At 43.2% G+C, this 18258-nt stretch overlaps 1 protein-coding gene across 9 annotated transcripts in view; it reads right to left on the minus strand.

The window, feature by feature from the left end:
• Window positions 1-18258, minus strand: part of ZNF41 (zinc finger protein 41) — a 41893-nt gene that overhangs the window by 4582 nt on the left and 19053 nt on the right. For 4 of the 9 annotated variants that reach the window (XM_041741404.1, XM_041741401.1, XM_041741402.1 and 1 more), the window contains 3 exons: window positions 16621-16960; window positions 3770-3896; window positions 3196-3291 (listed from right to left, as the gene is read on the minus strand). In XM_041741404.1, the coding sequence (XP_041597338.1) occupies window positions 3196-3291; window positions 3770-3896; window positions 16621-16692 (295 nt within the window). In that variant the 5' untranslated portion in view covers window positions 16693-16960. Of the gene's footprint in view, window positions 1-3195; window positions 3292-3769; window positions 3913-16620; window positions 16961-18258 lie in introns of all 9 variants that reach the window. The other 5 variants (XM_041741408.1, XM_041741406.1, XM_041741405.1 and 2 more) reach the window with 3 other exon arrangements.

The following is an 18258-nucleotide window of genomic DNA, read 5'->3' on the forward strand; positions in this document are numbered from 1 at the left end:
TTCGCCAACACTGGGCTTCTGATATACACGCAGCTTCCCAGGCACCCAGGTCTTGCAGTGTGGGTGGCTTCTCTAGACCTCAGCTCCTACAGTGTGGATGACTTTTCTAGCACCCAACTCCTGCAGCTCATACAGCTTTCCAAGCACCCAGCTCCTACAGTCCTAGTAGCTTCTCCAGCTCCAGGCTTCTACACTGTATTGCAGCCAGCAGCACTCAGCAGCTTACCCTGGCACCCCTCTCAGATGATGTGTAGACTACCTCTAGTGAGAAGCTTCACCATGATCAGCTTTCTCTGGAACCCCAGAGGGCAGAATTCCAGCAAGTTCTGCCAGCAGAGGACCACAGTAACTCTTCTTCCATGCTCTGAGCTGTGGCTGGGTCCTTCAATAAGATCTGGATTCATCCCTGGGAACAGGGGAGGCTCTTCCTTGGGTGCTCCATCAAAGTCCTAGAGGTACTGACTGTTTCTTTTATCTGCTATTCCTTTATTCTTTGGATTTCTCTTTATTTTTACTAGCTAATCTCTTGTCACTTCAATCTCATCATAGCTAATAATGTTTTATGTTATGCTTTCCCTGTTCAAATTTGTATGTAGTTTCTCTCTCTTGATCAGCCCCTGATTTCTATAACAAGAAATGGGCTCTGAATTCTGGGAACCTTCTAAAGAGAATGAGGTAAAAGCCTCAGTTACCACATAGTCTAAAATCTGTGTTTTTTTTTTTCTGAGTTCCTGTGGAAAGAAAGGCAAGAAAAAGGAAAGAACCACATATGCTGGAGTAAGTGAGCCATTTCATGGAACACCAAAATCTGATTACCAGGTGAAAATGTATCATCTGAATAGAGCACAGAATATTAAAGAGTCAGATTCATGGTGAACACTACTAAATGTGGTAGACATCAAGAAAATGTTAAAAATGCACAGCCAAAGCAACAATCAACAAAATGAAAAAGCAATCTACGTAAGGGGAGAAGATATTTGCACACCATGTATCTGATAAGGAGTTAAAATCCAAATTATCTAAAGAACCCATACAACTCAATAGCACAAAATAAGCAAACCAATTAAAAAGTGGGTAGAGGAACTGGATAAATAGTTTTCCAAAGAATACATGCAAATGGTTACTGAAAGTGAACTAATAAAAAGAATGAAAAAAAAAAAGAATGGAATCAGCAAGTTCAATCAGGAATAAAATCATCATAGTCCAGGCATAAGAAAATATGGAGCTGGTTTTAGGTGATATTACTGGGAACTGAGAAGATGAACTGAGAACTGAAAATGATATTTATAAAAATGGAAAAGCGCTAGGAACTAGAGGGTAACTAATTTTAAAAAAAGGCTAAAAGATTTAAGAAGCACTGACAGATTGCGACAGAATTTGGAAGGTGGGAAGGCTAAGTGTGAGATGATGATTCCAATTTCCAACGTACTGAGGGTCAAGAGAAACATCTCATGGGAACTTTCTGGGTAGTTAAATCTAGTACTAAAGTGAAAACCAGACTGGAGATGTCAACAGCAGAGTCATCAGAATTCAGTATGGATGGGGCAGCCTGGGTGGCTCAGCGGTTTAGCGATACCTTTGGTCCAGGGCCTGATCCTGGAGACCCAGGATCGAGTCCCACATCAGGCTCCCTGTATGAAGCCTGCTTCTCCCTCTGCCTGTGTCTCTGCCTCTCTTTCTCTCTCTCTCTGTGTGTGTCTCTCATGAATGAATAAATAAAATCTTAAAAAAAAAGAATTCAGTATGGATGAATCTTTGCATGTATACGAAGAAAAGATTGGTGAACAGTAGACAGGGTCCCTAGGGCAGACTCATTGTAGGGGGACAAGGAGGAGGAGAAGGCTGGAAAAAAGGGCAAGTAATAAATTGTATGCAAAGCAGTATGAAACAGACAGGAAACTCAAGTGAAACAAGGGGAACACGAACAAGGTCACTCATAGAAGAAAACTCAAAGAGACCACAACAGGTCAGTAATGAAAGGCTGAAACTAGGTATACGAGAATTGCAAAAAAGAAGAAAAAATATAATACCACTTCATACTGATTATTGGCTAAAAAATGAGAAACTTTGGTTCTATTAATTGTTGGCAGAAACTCTAGGAAAGCAAGAACCTTTGTGCACTATGGTTAGTATAGATTCATGCAAATCTGAGAATAATATGGTGGTGCTCAAATTCAGGATAAAATTACGCAATGGTTAGGAAAATCCCCTTTTCTATAAACATTCCTAAGAAATTCTCACCCTCCCAAATGTTCCCAAAGGGAACATTTCTGTAGAAATCTATCATAGAATTGTTTGTATTAGCTGGGATTTTGTATTAGCAGCAACCTTAGGTTCCACCCCTGGGTGAATGGTTAAGTAAGATGTGGTGCTGACACACTGTGGAATAGTATGCAGCAATTTGAAGGAATGAAGCCAGATGTACACGCTGTAATTCAGACAGACCTTACAAATGAGGGAAAAAAGGAATAGAATTAGACATGTGGCACCGTATAACTTATATATACTAAAGATACCTACTCATAAACCAATATTTCAGGCTTTAAAGGAATACTACACAAATTCACAGATCAAACACAGTAGCTCAGCTGTCCCTGGGAGGAGGTATAAGGAATGAACAGGTGGAATTGGAATAAAAGGGAAGAAATTTTAAAATACCTGAATGTACAAGGAAAGAATCTAAGATAAAGGGGGTGAGAGTGGAGTAGGAAGAATAAAAAGGTCTTAGATAAGATAGGGTAGTATATATGTGATCCAGAGTACAGAGACTAGAGGCAGCTCTTCTGTCAAAAAGCCAAACAATGAAGACAATTCCAAAAGTCATACTCGGGGGCAGCCTGGGTGGCTCAGCGGTTTAGTGCCTGCCTTCAGCCCAGGGCCTGATCCTGGAGACCCAGGATCGAGTCCCATATCAGGCTCCCTGCATGAAGCCTGCTTCTCCCTCTGCCTGTGTCTCTGCCTCTCTCTCTCTCTCTGTCTCTCATGAATAAATAAATAAAATCTTAAAAAAAAGTCATACTCGGAAAGATCATTTAGGTATCAAAGGAGCTTCTGTCAACTATCTCCAATAAACTACAGAAGTTTAGAACTTTCAAGGGTAGGTTATCTTCATAGCCTTTCAAAGGTATCAGCCTCTTCTAGAAAAAGTGAGATTTACTTCCATGTCCCCCATCTGCCTGAGTCACACTCACTCACCCAAACAGCTCTGATGTGGGGTTTTTGTCTCCAAAATCCATGGCTCCTCTCCTTGTTCCAACTTGAAGATGACCTCTGGTTTGGGAACCTGGTACCCTGTTAACAGGAGATGATACAGGATTGGGTCGAGCTACTTGGATTTCAGGGGACTTTCTTTTCTTTTTTTTTTTTTTAAAGATTTTATTCATTTATTCATGAGAGACACACAGAGAGAGAGAGGTAGACACAGACAGAGGGAGAAGCAGGCTCCATGCAGGGAGCCCGATGCGGAACTCGATCCCCAGTCTCCAGTCTCCAGGATCACGCCCTGGGCCGAAGGTGGCGCTAAATCACTGAGCCACCCGGGCTGCCCTTCAGAGGACTTTCAATGACATTTCCATTTGCTCTCCAGAAAAGTAATCACATTTCACTGGGAACAGAGTAATAATAATTGTGCTGAAAAGGGACTGAAGAATCTTGGACAAATAAAGGATGACACCATCATACACTTAAGATGTTCCAGGACACCCAGCAGCTGAGAATGGAAATAGCCATATTGAGGCCTCTGGCAGACACACAGGGCAGCTGTGCTTACCCACTGAGCACAAATGGCTGTAATTCTCCAGTGTCACATCCCGGTACAGTCGTCTCTGAGCAGAGTCCAGGTGCTGCCACTCCTCCCTGCTGAAGTCCACGGTCACATCCTCAAATGACATGGAGATCTGTAACAACACAATCCTGTTCAAGGTGACATGGTCAGCACTGGGGGTTGGAAGAAAGACAAATAGGAAGCTGTTTTTGACGTTTGCCATAATGTAGTACATAGGGTTTTCACTCAGTACCTGGTTTTGTATTTCATCTTGTGAGAGAAAAAAACTTATTGAAGTATCTTGACATTCACTGTGTTTGTAATACATTCAATCATTTATTTGTTCAATCATTCTTTTGCAAAAATGAGGATTAAAATAGTCTCTCTTTAAGTTCTCTAGTTAATGTAGGAACTACATATGTTAACTGGTTGATTATGTGCCAGGCTATGGCAATATAGTATTGAATAAAATAGAATTGAATAAAAAGAAACATATAGGGAAATGGCAAAACAATAGAGCCTTTAAAAACAATACAGAAAATTCGTTCCTGGGTTTTGGCACCCCCAAAAAACACAGACAAAAGATAATATAGACAAACACCTTCATGATCTCAGATTAGGAAAATAATTCTCAAACAAGATGCAAAAAACATTAACCATAAGGAAAAAGATTGATGTCTGGCTACAGTAAATTTTAAAAATTCTATTTATTTAAAAGACAGCATTATATGGGCAGCCCGGGTGGCCCAGCGGTTTAGCGCTGCCTTCAGCCCAGGGCGTGATCCTGGAGACCCAGGATGGAGTACCACATCAGGCTCCCTGCATAGAGCCTGCTTCTCCCTCTGCCTCTCTCTCTCTTTCTCTAATAAATAAATAAAACCTTAAAAAAAGACAGCATTATAAGAGAAGAAAATGAAAGCCACAGGATAGAAGACATTTGTAACAGATATTACTGTTGAAGGGTTCATATCTAGAGGTTGTAAAGAACTCTTACAAATCAATGAGAAGAAAGGAGACCAAGTAGAAAAGACATGATTCTCTCTATTTCTGCTGCCACATACAGCTAAAACCCCTGCACATTATATATGAAACAGCTAAGAACATTCTGTCAGCTGGAGAGAGGGAGGTAAACCCATGATCCTCAGAACCTGAGGAATGACACACTGGTGATTTCCCGGAGTTTCTTTTTTCTTTTTTTAAAATTTTATTTATTTATTTGAGAGGAAGAGAGAGAAAGAGAAAGAACACAAGAGCAGGGGAGGGAGAAGCAGACTCCCCATGAGCAGAGACCTCAATGCAGGGCTCAATTCCAGGACCCTGGGATCATGACTTGAGCTGAAGGCAGATGCTTAACTGACTGAGCCACCCAGGCACCTCAGCTGGTAATTTTTTTTTAAGATTTTATTTATTTATTCATGACAGAGAGAGAGAGAGAGGGAGAAGCAAGGCTCCATGCAGGGAGCCTGACATGGGACTTGATCCCGGGTCTCCAGCATCAAGCCCTGGGCTGAAGGTGGCGCTAAACCGCTGAGCCACCGGGACTGCCCTTCCCAGAGTTTTCTTTTTTGCCACACATATCTTGAACTAGGTGCTCAAGAAATTGGCAACCTAAAATGTCAACTGGCACAAACAGAAACAGCCCCAGAAAGCCCACTTTCATTAGTTTAAGTACCAGGAAGAAGGCAACATAGCAAGAGAGAACAACTTAGATAATACTGCCCTGTTCCAGCTAAGCATCACAGAAAAAAACTGTGCTCTTACTCCCATTCCCATCAGCAAAGGCTGAATGGGGAGCCTAGATTTTCATACCAGTCTGAGAATAATGAGACCTCTCTCCCACAGTGTCAGTTTAGCCTGTGTGGGGATTCTCCTTTTCTAGCAAAACAGTGTCAGAGGAGGCCTGTTAAACACAAGATTGAAACAATATTCAGAGTCTTAGAGTTCCCAAAATATCCAGGACATAACTGAGAATCAGGCATCATGTGAAGAAGCAGAAAAATCTCAACTGGAATGAGAAAAGACAATCAAGAGACACCAACATTGAGATAACACAGATGTTAGAGTTATCTGACAAGAATTTTAAAGCAACTATCATAAAAATATTTCAATCTACTCAAATGTTTTAAAGATTTTATTTATTTATACATTAGAGACACACAGAGAGAGGAAAAGACATAGGTGGAAGGAGAAGCCGGCTCCCTGTGGGGATTCTGATGCAGAATTCTATCCTAGGACCCTGGGATCATGACCTGAGCCAAAGGCAGACACTCAACCACTGACCCATCCAGGTGCCCCATACTCAAAAGAAATTTGAAAGTAGAAAGTTTTAGCAAAGAAAGAAAAGATATGAAGGTGAATTGAATGGAAACTTTAGAACTGAAGAATACAATGACTGAACATTTAAAAGTCCACTGTGGGCTCAAGAGCAGAATAGAGAGAACAGAGGAAAGAATCCGAGAACTTGACAATGGAACAATGGAAATGATCCAATATGAACAGAAAGAAAACTGGCTGGGGAAAAAAAAGAGCCGAGCCTCAGGGACCTATGAGACTATAACAGAAGATCTGGCATTTGTGTCATCAGAGTCCCAGAAGGAGAGGAGAAAGAGTATGGGCTGAAAAAGTATTTGGAGACATTGACTGAAATTTTCTCGAATTTGGCAAAAATATCAACATAGAGTTTTAAGAAGCTGAGCAAACCCCAAAAGGATAAATCAAAGAAATCTACACCAAGACATGTTATAATCAAACTTAAGAAAACAAAAGACAAAAAAAATCTTAAAAATCAGCAAGAGAGAAACCATAATTTACCTATGTGGGAAAACTAAGTGACAGTGGATTTCTCATCAGAAGCCATGGAGGAGGGATGCCTGGGTGGCTCAGTGGTTGAGCGTCTGCCTTCAGCTCAGGGTGTGATCCCGGGATCTGGATCAAGTTCCACATCAGGCTCCCTGCAAGAAGCCTGCTTCTCCCTCTGCCCGTGTCTCTGCCTCTCTGTGTGTCTCATGAATAAATAAATAAAACCTTTAAAAAAATTCTAGAAAAAAAGAAAGAAGCCATGGAGGAGAGAAGGAGGTGACACAACATTTTTCTTTCTCTTTTTTTTTTCAATGACTTATTTATTTTATAGACAGGGAGGGGCAGAGGCAAAGGGAGAGAGAGAATCCTTAAGCAGGCTCCCCGCTGAGTGCAGAGCCTGATGCGGAGCCTGATCCCAGGACCCTGACATCATGACTTGAGCTAAAATCAAGAGTCAACCACTTAACCGACTGAGTCACCGAGGTGCCCTAGTACAACATTTTTCAAGTGCTAGAAGAACAGAATTGTCAACTCTGAATTGGCAAACCTATCCTTAAGAAATGAAGTGGGTGGGGGTGAGCATGCCTGAGTGGCTCAGTGGTTGAGCGTCTGCCTTTGGCTCAGGTTGTGATCCTGGGGTCCTGGGATCAAGTCCCACATCAGGCTCTTCACAGGGAGCCTGCTTCTTCCTCTGCCTATGTCTCTGCCTCACTCTGTCTCTCTCATGAATAAATAAATAAAATCTAAAAACAAAATAACACAACAAAATGAAGTTTATTTAAAAAAAATTAAGTTTGGAGGTGTCTGGATAGCTATGATGATGGGGTGGCTACCTATGATGAAATACTACCTCACATCCACTAGGATTGCTAGAATCAAAAAGTCAGAAAATAGCAAGTGTTGGTGAGGATGCGGAGAAATTGGAACCTTCATATGCTGCTGGGGGAGTGTAAAATGCAGCTGCTTTGGGAAAAAATCTGGCAGTTCCTCAAATGATTAAAATAGTTACCATTTGACCCAGCAATTCTATTCCTCGGTATATATATATATATATATATATATATATATATATATATATCCTCAAGAGAAATGGAAAGATATGGCTATGTAAAAACATGTACACGTATGTTGACAGCAGCATTACTCATAATAGCTAAAAGGTGGAAACCACCCCAGTGTACATCAGCTGACAAATGGGTAAATAAAATGTGACACATCTATACAATGGAATATTACTGAGCCATAAAAACTAATGAAGTAGGGATGCTTGTGTGGCTCATCCCTACCGTGGTACACATGGTATAACATGTATACATACAACATGATACACCTTGTCCCTGTCTGTATCTACATACAAATATGGGCATATGTCCAGGCATATGGACTGGCAATTCCATACTTATTCATCAGGTTATAATCTATTACTATCATTATTTATTTTGCTACTCAGATTGTCCCAGATTTGGCCAGAGGGAGCTCCTTGAAACATGATGCTGAGTGAAAGAAGCCAGACAAAAAGATCACAGGTTATATGATTCTATCCAATATAGTGAAATCTATAGAGACAGAAAGTATATTAGTGGTTGCTTAGGGTTGGGAGGAGGCAGGGAACAGGGGGAGGGTGGGGAGGAGTGATGGCTAAAGGAAATGGGGCTTCTTTTTGAGGTGATGAAAATGTTGTCAAATTGATTGTGGTGGTGGTTGCTCATATCCATAAATATAAAAAACACTGAACTGTACACTTTAAATGGGTAAATTGTATGATATGTAAATTATATCTCAGTAAAGCTGTTATTAAGAAAGGAGAAATGCAAAGGAAATCAAGCTATCCTCAGATAAAGGAAAACTAAAAAAATATGTTGCTAGCAGACCTACCCTAAGTGAATGGCCAATGGAAGTTCTTTTTTCTTTTTTAATTAATTAATTTATTTATATCAGTCACAGAGAGAGAGAGAGGCAGAGACACAGGCAGAGGGAGAAGCAGGCTCCATGCACCAGGAGTCCGACGTGGGATTCGATCCCGGGTCTCCAGGATCGCACCCTGGGCCAAAGGCAGGCGCCAAACCGCTGCACCACCCAGGGATCCCGCTAATGGAAGTTCTGTAAACAGAATGGAGATAGGGAAGCCTGGGTGGCTCAGCAGTTGAGCGTCTGCCTTCAGCCCAGGGTGTGATTCTGGAGTCCCGGGATCGAGTCCCACATAGGGCTCCCTGCATGGAGCCTGCTTCTCCCTCTGCCTGTGTTTCTACCTCTCTGTGTGTCTCTCATGAATAAATAAATAAAATCTTAAAAAACAACAAAAAAACCCAGAATGGAGATAATAAGAGAAGGAATGTTGGAACATCAGGAAAGAAGAAAATGGAAAAAACAAAAATATGAGTAAACACAATAGACATGCCTTCTCCTCTCTTTCTCCTCCAAACTATGTTTGAAGGTTGAAGCAAAAAAGTCTAACATTGTCTGTTGTGGATTTCCATGTATGTAGGGGAAATATTTAAGACAATAGTATTATAATATAAACTGGTGAGGGTAAAGGGATTTAAAGGTAGCAAAGTTTTCTATACTTCACTCTAACTGGTAAAATGTAACACCAGTAGGCTTATTTGGTGATGGAATTGTTCTGTATCTATATTATTACTCAGGAATTGATACATGAATGGCAGAGAAATACACACACACTGTAGCAATGTCAGTTTCCTGTTTGTGATAATGTACTCTAGCCATGCAGTATGTAACCACTGGCAGAAACTGGGTAAAGGGTTAACATGAGACCTCTCTATACCATCTTTGCAACTTCCAGTAAATCTAAAATTCCAGAACCCCGGGATCACGACCCCAGCTGAAGGCAGATGCTTAACCACCCAGGCGCCCCCCAAAATAAAAAGTTTTAGCAAGCTACCAGTATTATCCTCAGAAGGACTGGAGTAGTGGGCACACCAGAAACGATCAGAATGGTATCAAAAAGAGGCATTCATTTCTTCCCTATCAGCCTGCCTACCTACAAACCTATCAACCTATCACATGTACTGGGGACTCACTGCTTTATTCAATGGGTTATCATCTATGGCTATCATTATTTATTTTCCCAAATTGTCCCAAATTTGGCCAGAGGGAGTTCCTTCAAGGTGGCTCCTGTGTTCTTTCCTCATGCCCCCATCTTTTGAGCACTTTTTTACTTTCCAGCACAATGAATTCTTCCAGGATCATTTTGTACTCTCTCTGCTCTACCCCTGGAATTGGTCATTTCCCCAAGAAGCTCTAGTTCCTATTAGTGACTAATGACAAATCAAGGTGCGCTCATTGTGCCTGGTGTGTAATTGTACTTTCAGCAGTCAGAGCGAGGGATGTTTTTCCTTACCGTAGAATGCCCAGCTAATCAATGTGGAAGAAATGATGGGATTAGAAAAATGTCATTAGGGAGACAGCGCAGTAATTAATTGTTACGGGCAAGAATCATCACTGGATGCTAAAAGCAGTGAACAAAAGCATGAGAAATAGGATATTTACATAGCCTCAAAGTATCTCCCCACAAATAGTTATTAATTACATAGGGAAAGACAGTCACGTTGCAGTAGTTGACAGACACCATCTTAGTCATGGTGATCAAAGTTAATATCAATAAAGGATAAATTGATACTGAGTGACTACTGACATGAAGCAGTGAGAAGAACACAGCATTGTTTCTGTGATATTCCTGAGAAAAAAAGGAATAACCTAAGTTGAATTATGAGGAAGCAAGAGACAAATCCAAGTTGAGGGACATTCTTCCAAAGGGTCCATGTAATGAAAGTCAAGAGAAGGCTGAGGCACTGTTCCAGATTAAAGACTAAAGGGAAATGATAAGTAAATGCGATACATGAACCTGGATTGCATCCTGGATCAGGGGAAAATGCTATCAAGGACCTTCTTGTGACAATTAGGGAAACTGTATATTACACACTGTATATTAGATAATTACATAACACGTGGTATGTTAGTACTATAACAATGTGAAATTTCTGGATTCTGAAAACTGTACTGTGGTAACAGAAGAGCATGTCCTTGTTCTTAAGAGAGACACATTGAAGTATTTAGGAGTAAACGGGAACAGTATCTGCAAATTGCTCTCAAATGGTTCAGAAAATAGTTTTAAATGTAGCTGTGTTTATACACATATACACATACAACACATGCATAAATCAAGAACAGAATGAAAGCAAATGTGGCAAAATGTTAACAGGTGATTTTTTTAAATTTTTTTTAATTTTTATTTATTTATGATAGTCACACACACAGAGAGAGAGGCAGAGACACAGGCAGAGGGAGAAGCACCGGGAGCCTGACGTGGGATTCGATCCCGGGTCTCCAGGATCGGGCCCCGGGCCAAAGGCAGGCGCCAAACCGCTGCGCCACCCAGGGATCCCAACAGGTGATTTTTTAAAAAAAGATTTTATTTATCCATTCATGAAAGACGAGAGAGAGAGAGAGAGAGAGAGAGAGAGAGGCAGAGACACTGACACTGGCAGAGAGAGAAGCAGGCTCCATGCAGGAACCCAATGTGGGACCCGATGCCAGGTCTCTAGGATCACGCCCTGGGCCGAAGACGGTGCTAAACTGCTGAGCCACCGGGGCTGCTCAACAGGTGATTTTTGGATGAAGGGCATACATAGTTCTTTGTGATGTTTTTGTACCTTCGCTCTAATTTTAAAATTATTTCAAAACAATCAAAATTTTAAAAAAAGCACTGAAATTCTTGGTAGAACATTTAGGTGAATATTTGTTTATTAGGCCTTGGGGTGGGTGAGGATTTCCTAAACGAGTGGGAAAACGAGTGGGAAAAGGCGCTGAGTATCAAAGAAAAGATCTAATGATTTGACTATGAGGAAATGAGGCCTCCTTCCCCTTGTTAGTGAATGTTCAGGGGCACCAAGCATGAAGGGAACTCATAGTACCTTCTCCACCACCAGCAACTCCTGGAGGCAGCTCCACAAGCACTGGCCCATGCCCAGCACATCTCCAACCACCAGCTCTCCTGAGCATAGCCCTGAGGGCTGCTGAGAGGAGCACCTCCACTTGAGCCCCTAGCAACACATCTGACCTATGCCCCCTTCATCACCCAGTCAACCAGGAGGTCAGGCTTGAGGGAAGCTCTCATTCTGACTGTCTGTCCTCCTGACCAGCTTGCCAGTTACCCCAGGATAGACCAGCAGGTGTGTGGGTCACCCAGTGGGGAGGAACCACAGGGGGTGGGGGGCAGGACCGGAGTGGCTATTTACCATCCAGGATGAAAGAATGAAAATATTCCATCATTTGACATCATTAAACATTTTATCACCTCCAGTGGCCCAAGCTGGTGGACAAAAGACCATTCTCATCTGTCTCTCTCTCCCTAGGAGTCACTAAAGCCATGTTCTCAGGGAAAGTACACAAAGACCGTGACAGGCATTATCAGCATTAACAGATACAAGATGAATATATACAAGGTTACTGCCCACAGATGCCCCTCTTTGATCCCTTTTCCCACAAAAAAAAAAAATAGAAGCTTTGGGAGGGGGATTTTGGCACTAGAAATCTGGGTAGAAAGTTGCTAATACACACTCACCCAGATTCCAGCCTCACCTGCCACATATGAGAAGGTTGGATTTTCTGGCCCATTTCTACCTTGGGAGGATGGCATGTATGCCTACCACCACCAGGATCCTTACAAGGACTGCCTCATTCTAGGTGAGGATCCCCATTCTAGCTCCTCACGGCTCTCCAGTGACTCACACAGCACTGTCTCCCTTCAGGGTCATCTGAGCCAGCACACTATGTGCTTTCGTCACCAAGGTGTGCTGGGATGCTAGGATTGACCACACACTATCCATTGTGTCCCTGGCCATCTGCTCTGTCCCATCCTGCAGTCGGCTTAGGGCTCAGTATTCCCACTTCTGGGCTGCCCTTACTCCTGCCCAGGAACACTTCTACATCACCTCCTGTGATATGATCCTGCCCTGTCCTAGCCTTGAAGGGCTTCCATGGTGCTTACTAGGATGGCTGAAAGTGTGCAATGAGTTCTTGGCTCACTGTGCCCTCCCAACCCCCCGCCAGAGGTCAGACACCCAGCTTCTTTGTATGTTTGCCCTTGGCTGGGGTTGCCCTGATCTTTCCTGCTCCCTCTGACTGTTCTCTGTACCCCTATGCTCCTCCTTCTTGCTTTCCTCTGTTTACCCAGGCCACACCTGTCCCTTACTTCTCCCTGTTGCTCCCTCTGCTGGTCCTTATTCCTTGTGTATAGTCCCCATAGTACTCTTCCTTGGTCTGTTTACTGTTCCATTTAAATGTTGCTTGCTCCTTCTGAGTGCCCCCTGGTCTCTTTCCTGAGCGTCCCTGGGTTCCTCTAACTGTTCCACACCTCCTATTTCTCCTTCCCTTTGACTGCTCTCTGGTGTCTTTGAGTGTCCTGTGTTTCCTTTGACAGTTTTCCCTCTAGCTGATCCTTAATCCGTGGCACCGTTCTGATTGTGCTCTAGTCCATCTGGCTGTTCCCTGGTCCTGACAAGCTTTCCTTATTCCTTCCAGTTGACACAGACTGACTGTCCTTTGAGTCCCCTGACTGCTGTCCCATCCCAATTCTTCCCTATGCATTTCTAAGACACCCTCACTTAATACTCCTGCATTTGGTTTCAGGGAAATTCATGCTTTGCAGAGAGCTGGTCAACCCGGCCGACCTGGCTCCTAGCCTAGGCTCTTGACCACCAGTCTGCTAGTTCTGTGCACTCCACTGTGCTTGATTATGCACTCTCACCTTCTCCATCACTTACATCATGTCTATTTGCTGGATCCTCTGGTTGTTTCCTGGGTAGGGTGACCAATTATCTCATTTGCCCAGGACATTTCCTATTTTTGCACTGAAGTCCCACATCCCAAGAAACCCCTGTCACCCCAGTCCAGGCCACTCCAGTTGTTCCTCAACCTCTCCTCAGCTTCTGCAACTTACCCCAGTGCCTGTTACATGGGGCTTCTGGCTGCTAACTAACTTCAGGAATGGATATTATGCCTTCCAGCTGTTCTCTGGTCCCTCTAGCTGTTCTCTGGTCAGTCAGGCTGCTCTCCAACACCAGAAAAACTTTTAATGCTCTTTTTATTTTCCCCTAGCCCTTTGGTTAGCTCCTGGGATGTCTAGTAGACGCCCAGTGCCAAGTACAACTTTGCAGTTCCCTCTGGCTGTTCTCTGACCTCAGAGACTATTCCTTGTTCCATGTGGCTCCTGATGTCCTCAGCTACTCCTCAACCTGAGAGGCCTTTCTCTGTCTTTCCAACTGTACCATGGGTCTGTCTCCTCCTCACCCCTCCACCTGTTCTACAGCCTCAGTAGCTGGTCCTTGCTTCCTCTAGCTGCTATCCATCCCCTTCCAATTCGTTCCTATTTTTTGGTCCCCCAGTACCTCTACCTTTCCCTATCCCCTCAGATTCTTCCCTAAATCCTGGTGCCTTGTGAAGTTGCTTGTCCCACAGGCTCCTGCCCAGAACACCAAACCTATCTGCTATTCCCATTTTAGCCAAATCTTCTGTTTTCTCATCCCTCTGGATATTACTTGGTCCCTCTGCCTTCTGGTCCCTCCTTCTATTTTGAGACCCCTCTGTTGTACTTGGATCTGCTGGCTTTTCCCTATTTTCCACTTCCCCAGCCCCTGATGACTTATTTCCTGGTCTCTCTGATGCCCTTGGCTTCTGGGCTTCTGTCTCCTGTTACATCAGTTCCATTGCACTCTCATCTGTCCCCTGGGCCCCTTGGCTATCCTCCATCTCCAGTAAGTGCACCATGGTCCCTTCAGCTGTTCCTCAGCCCTCTTTCTCTTACTGACCCTTCTGCCTATTTTCCAGCTTCAGCTACTATTTCCTGGTCCTGCTGGCTATTCCCTACCCCTCGGGACATGTTTATTGTTATTGTTATTTAATAAAAATAAAAATAAATAAAAAAATGGTATCTCTGTCCATTCCTTGCTCCCTGACATTTAATGAAAAAACAAAAAACCTAACAAATAAGCGAATAAATAACATTCAACAGGGCCATTTCCATTTCTTCTTGCAAAGGTGTAGAGGTCTGTGGCTGGGAAGGAAAAGATGAATGGAGAAATATGCCTTGTAGAGGCCAGAATCTAGAATTTCCCACACACTGGCTGGGCAGGAGGCCACCTGCAGAAAGACTGGGGAGAACCACGTTGTTGTGGCCCCAAACTGTGGGTCTGTGATTGATATGATGGAGCAGAGCCTCAACACTTCCATAGGTGGAAGTGCACTATGGAAGTGGCTAGGCAGCCATTCGTTTACCATTCAATCCCCTTATACCTTTGACACAAATATAATCTCAGTGACTTAGGCAAAAAGATTTCAGCGCAGGAATTTTACCAAAGCAGTGTTAATCACAACAGAAACATCCTAAATGCACATACAGTGGATTGGTTAAATTAATTAAAGTTTATCCAAAGGACGTAATGGTGTGCACTATGTGTATATGAAGAAAAAATATTTAATGCCTAGAAAATCATTATAAACTGTCAAATTAAAAAGGAGGCAACTAAATACTGTGATTCCATTTTTAAACTTGACCTATAGGGCAGCCCGGGTGGCTCAGCGGTTTAGCACTGCCTTCAGCCTAGGGTGTGATCCTGGAGACCCGGGATCGAGTCCCATGTTGGGCTCCCTGCATGGAGCCTGCTTCTCCCTCTGCCTGTGTTTCTGCCTCTCTCTCTCTCTCTGTCTCTCATGAATAAATAAATTCAAAAAATCTTTAAAAAAAAGATTAAAAAAATAAACTTGACCTATAGAATGTATATGTATATGGTACGTATGCACACCCACAGCCCCACACTTATGCCCACATACGTGCACGCATGCACATACAAAGGAAAAATCAACTGAAAGGAAAAAATAACTAAATTAACAATGGTTAATTTGGGGTAATGCTGGTATTACAAATAATGTTTTATTCTCTTCTACTTGTTTACCTGTATTTTCTAACTTTTTAATGAAAGGATGAAATAAGAAAAATCAAAATAATTTTTAAAGCTTAATATTATCCTAATGACATGACCCTGAGTCCCTGTGACAAGGAGCCCATCCCAGAGGTGACAGTATCCATAGGAAGGTCTGAAGAAGAGCTGTCAGGCAAGATCTGGCTCTCTCATTGTCTTCCCTTGTTTACAGATTCTCAGGGGGAACTTTTACTTATTTTTATTTTTAAAAACATTTTATTTATTTATTTGAGAGAGAGGGAGAAAGCACAAGTGGGGCAGGAAGGGACAGAGGAAGAAGGAGAAGCAGAGGGAGGAGGAGACTCCCTGTTGAACAGGGACCCAGACATGGTGGGGGGGGGGGCGCCTCAATTCCAGGACTTGATCCCAGGATCATGATTTGAGCTGAAGGCAGACACCCAACAGACTGAACCATCCAGGCGCCCCACTTGAGAGGAACTTTTAGTGGGCAACTTGGTCTTGGCAGTGGTATGGTAAGGATGGAATACATATTCAGGAGCCCTGGTTCCAGTCCAATGCTGTTATTCACAATCCAAGAGGCCTGGGCAAGTCATGTCCCTTCTCAGGCCATTTTACCACCTTTGAAAGGAGGAGGAAGAACTAGAAGGACCTTGAGACTATTGTCCTATTACCCTGCCATTCTCTCAGTTCCAGAGGAAAGGGATTTTTCTGCCCTAGATCAGGATAGAGGAGAAATCTGCAAATCCCCAGAGATAAGGGGGAAGGGAGGCTGGAGTGGGGGGTGGGATCAGCTGAGCATCTGCAAAGAGCCAATGGAGAGTGCAGGGCCTGTGCTGGGGGTCGGGGGTAGCATCTCCTTGGGTATGACTCCAGATGTGGGGTGACACTCCCATCCCACATGTCCTCCATCAGCCACATCACGTGTCCATTGAAACACACAGGGCTCTGGATGTGGTACTCACACAGCAGAAAGATGGTGACCTGGTAGCCTGGAATCTGCCACTTCTGTGACCCATCTTCCCCTTCCCTGAGGCCCTGGTGACAGGTCAGGGCTGTCTCCTCAGAATGAATTCCTGTCTCTGGAGTCCTCTCCCTCCTCACCTCACACGAGCTGCCATGTCCCTCTGCAGCCAGGACCAAGGACCACTGGGGAGCACTCCGGTTAGCTGACATGTTCCTGCTGGGCCTCAACTCCCAGGCTCTCTTGATGATGACTCTGCTCTCTCTGGGAGCCTGAAGTCAAGGGTACACCTGTGGACTCAAATCAGCTGCTGGGGCTGCAAGGTAGGTCCTATAGCCTCTATTATGGGGTCTGGCCCAGGCACTCCGCAGAGACTCCAAGAAACCCTGGAAAGCCAGTGTCCATGTGGTCAGTCATTCAGCACTCACCCCCACAAATCCTTCCTGGGGGCATCAATGGGGCAGCTCTCTGTGCTGGATACTGTGAAAGAGAGAAGTTCGGGAAAACCAACACCAAGTATTAGTGTATAATATTAAACAAATACTCATAAGGCTTGGTATAAAATGAATGAGGGTTTGAATTCCAGATCTACTACGTTCTAGCTAGCATCTGGGGAAGTCACTTTAGTCTGAGTTTCTTCATCTTAAAACTGAGGATGAAAACACCTGTCTCATAGGGTTGTTAGAATTAAATGATATGATGCCTCTTAAAGTACTCACTCCTACTTGGTACCTGGAACATACTCCATTGATATTAAATGCTGTTATTATTACAAGGTGCAAGGCAGTTACCTCATTTAACTTTCAAACTCATCCTGTGAACTAGATATTCTATTATTATTATTTCCATTTACTATCAAGTAGAGATGTTCAGACATATTAAGAAATTTTCCCCAAGGTCACTCAGATTAGGGGAAAAGACAGGGACTCCAGTGCAGGTATGCCTGGTTCCAACCTACATTTTCTTAACTACTATGCCATATGGTACTCCGTGCATGGCAGAGTCACAGAAAACATGATTTCTATTTCCTGCTGCCCCTAAAGTGCTCTAGCTAGGAGTGATCATGTCATATGTGCATAAACTGAACTTCCGTATAATTCAGTGTATGTTCTGGGCAACTTAGAGAGCCCACCCTCTTCTGCCATAGACGAAAACAGAAACAAAATGCCTCCCTTGCTCAACTCCCACCTGGGCCCTGAAAACCAGCATGTCTGTATGGGCTCCTAAATCAGTAACCCACACTGCTTGACAAAACTGTGTCCCAGATGGTACCAGCAACTGGTTTCCATAGGCTCCTCAAATAATCACCAACACAGGCAATACACCCTGAATAGAAAACCAACCAATGATCTACTCAGTGCTCTTTGGGGATCCCATAACTCACAGCCTATATATAGAATTAGTGACTCCCATAAAACCTCCCATAGTAGTCTGTCATATACTAACTCACATAGTCCTGCATTTACCGATATTCACAGGTCCCAGTCAATGATTTGGATAGGGCCACCAAAACTGACTCCCCAAACTTGTAATCCCAGGCTTGCAAGCAATCATTCGCTACCTCAGTGTTCCAATCAATAACTCTCATGGGCTAATCAATGACTTCAATGCTAATACTTGCATCTCCAACTCTCAGAAAACCTCAAGAATTTCCCAAGACTGTCACTCACTGCCCCAGTATGAATCACATCAATAGGCTTTAGATTTTCTTTTTTTTTTTTTTTTAATTTTTTTTTAAAATTTATTTATGATAGTCACAGAGAGAGAGAGAGAGAGAG

Source organism: Vulpes lagopus, chromosome X, assembly GCF_018345385.1.
Source record: "Vulpes lagopus strain Blue_001 chromosome X, ASM1834538v1, whole genome shotgun sequence".
NCBI lineage: Eukaryota > Metazoa > Chordata > Mammalia > Carnivora > Canidae > Vulpes > Vulpes lagopus.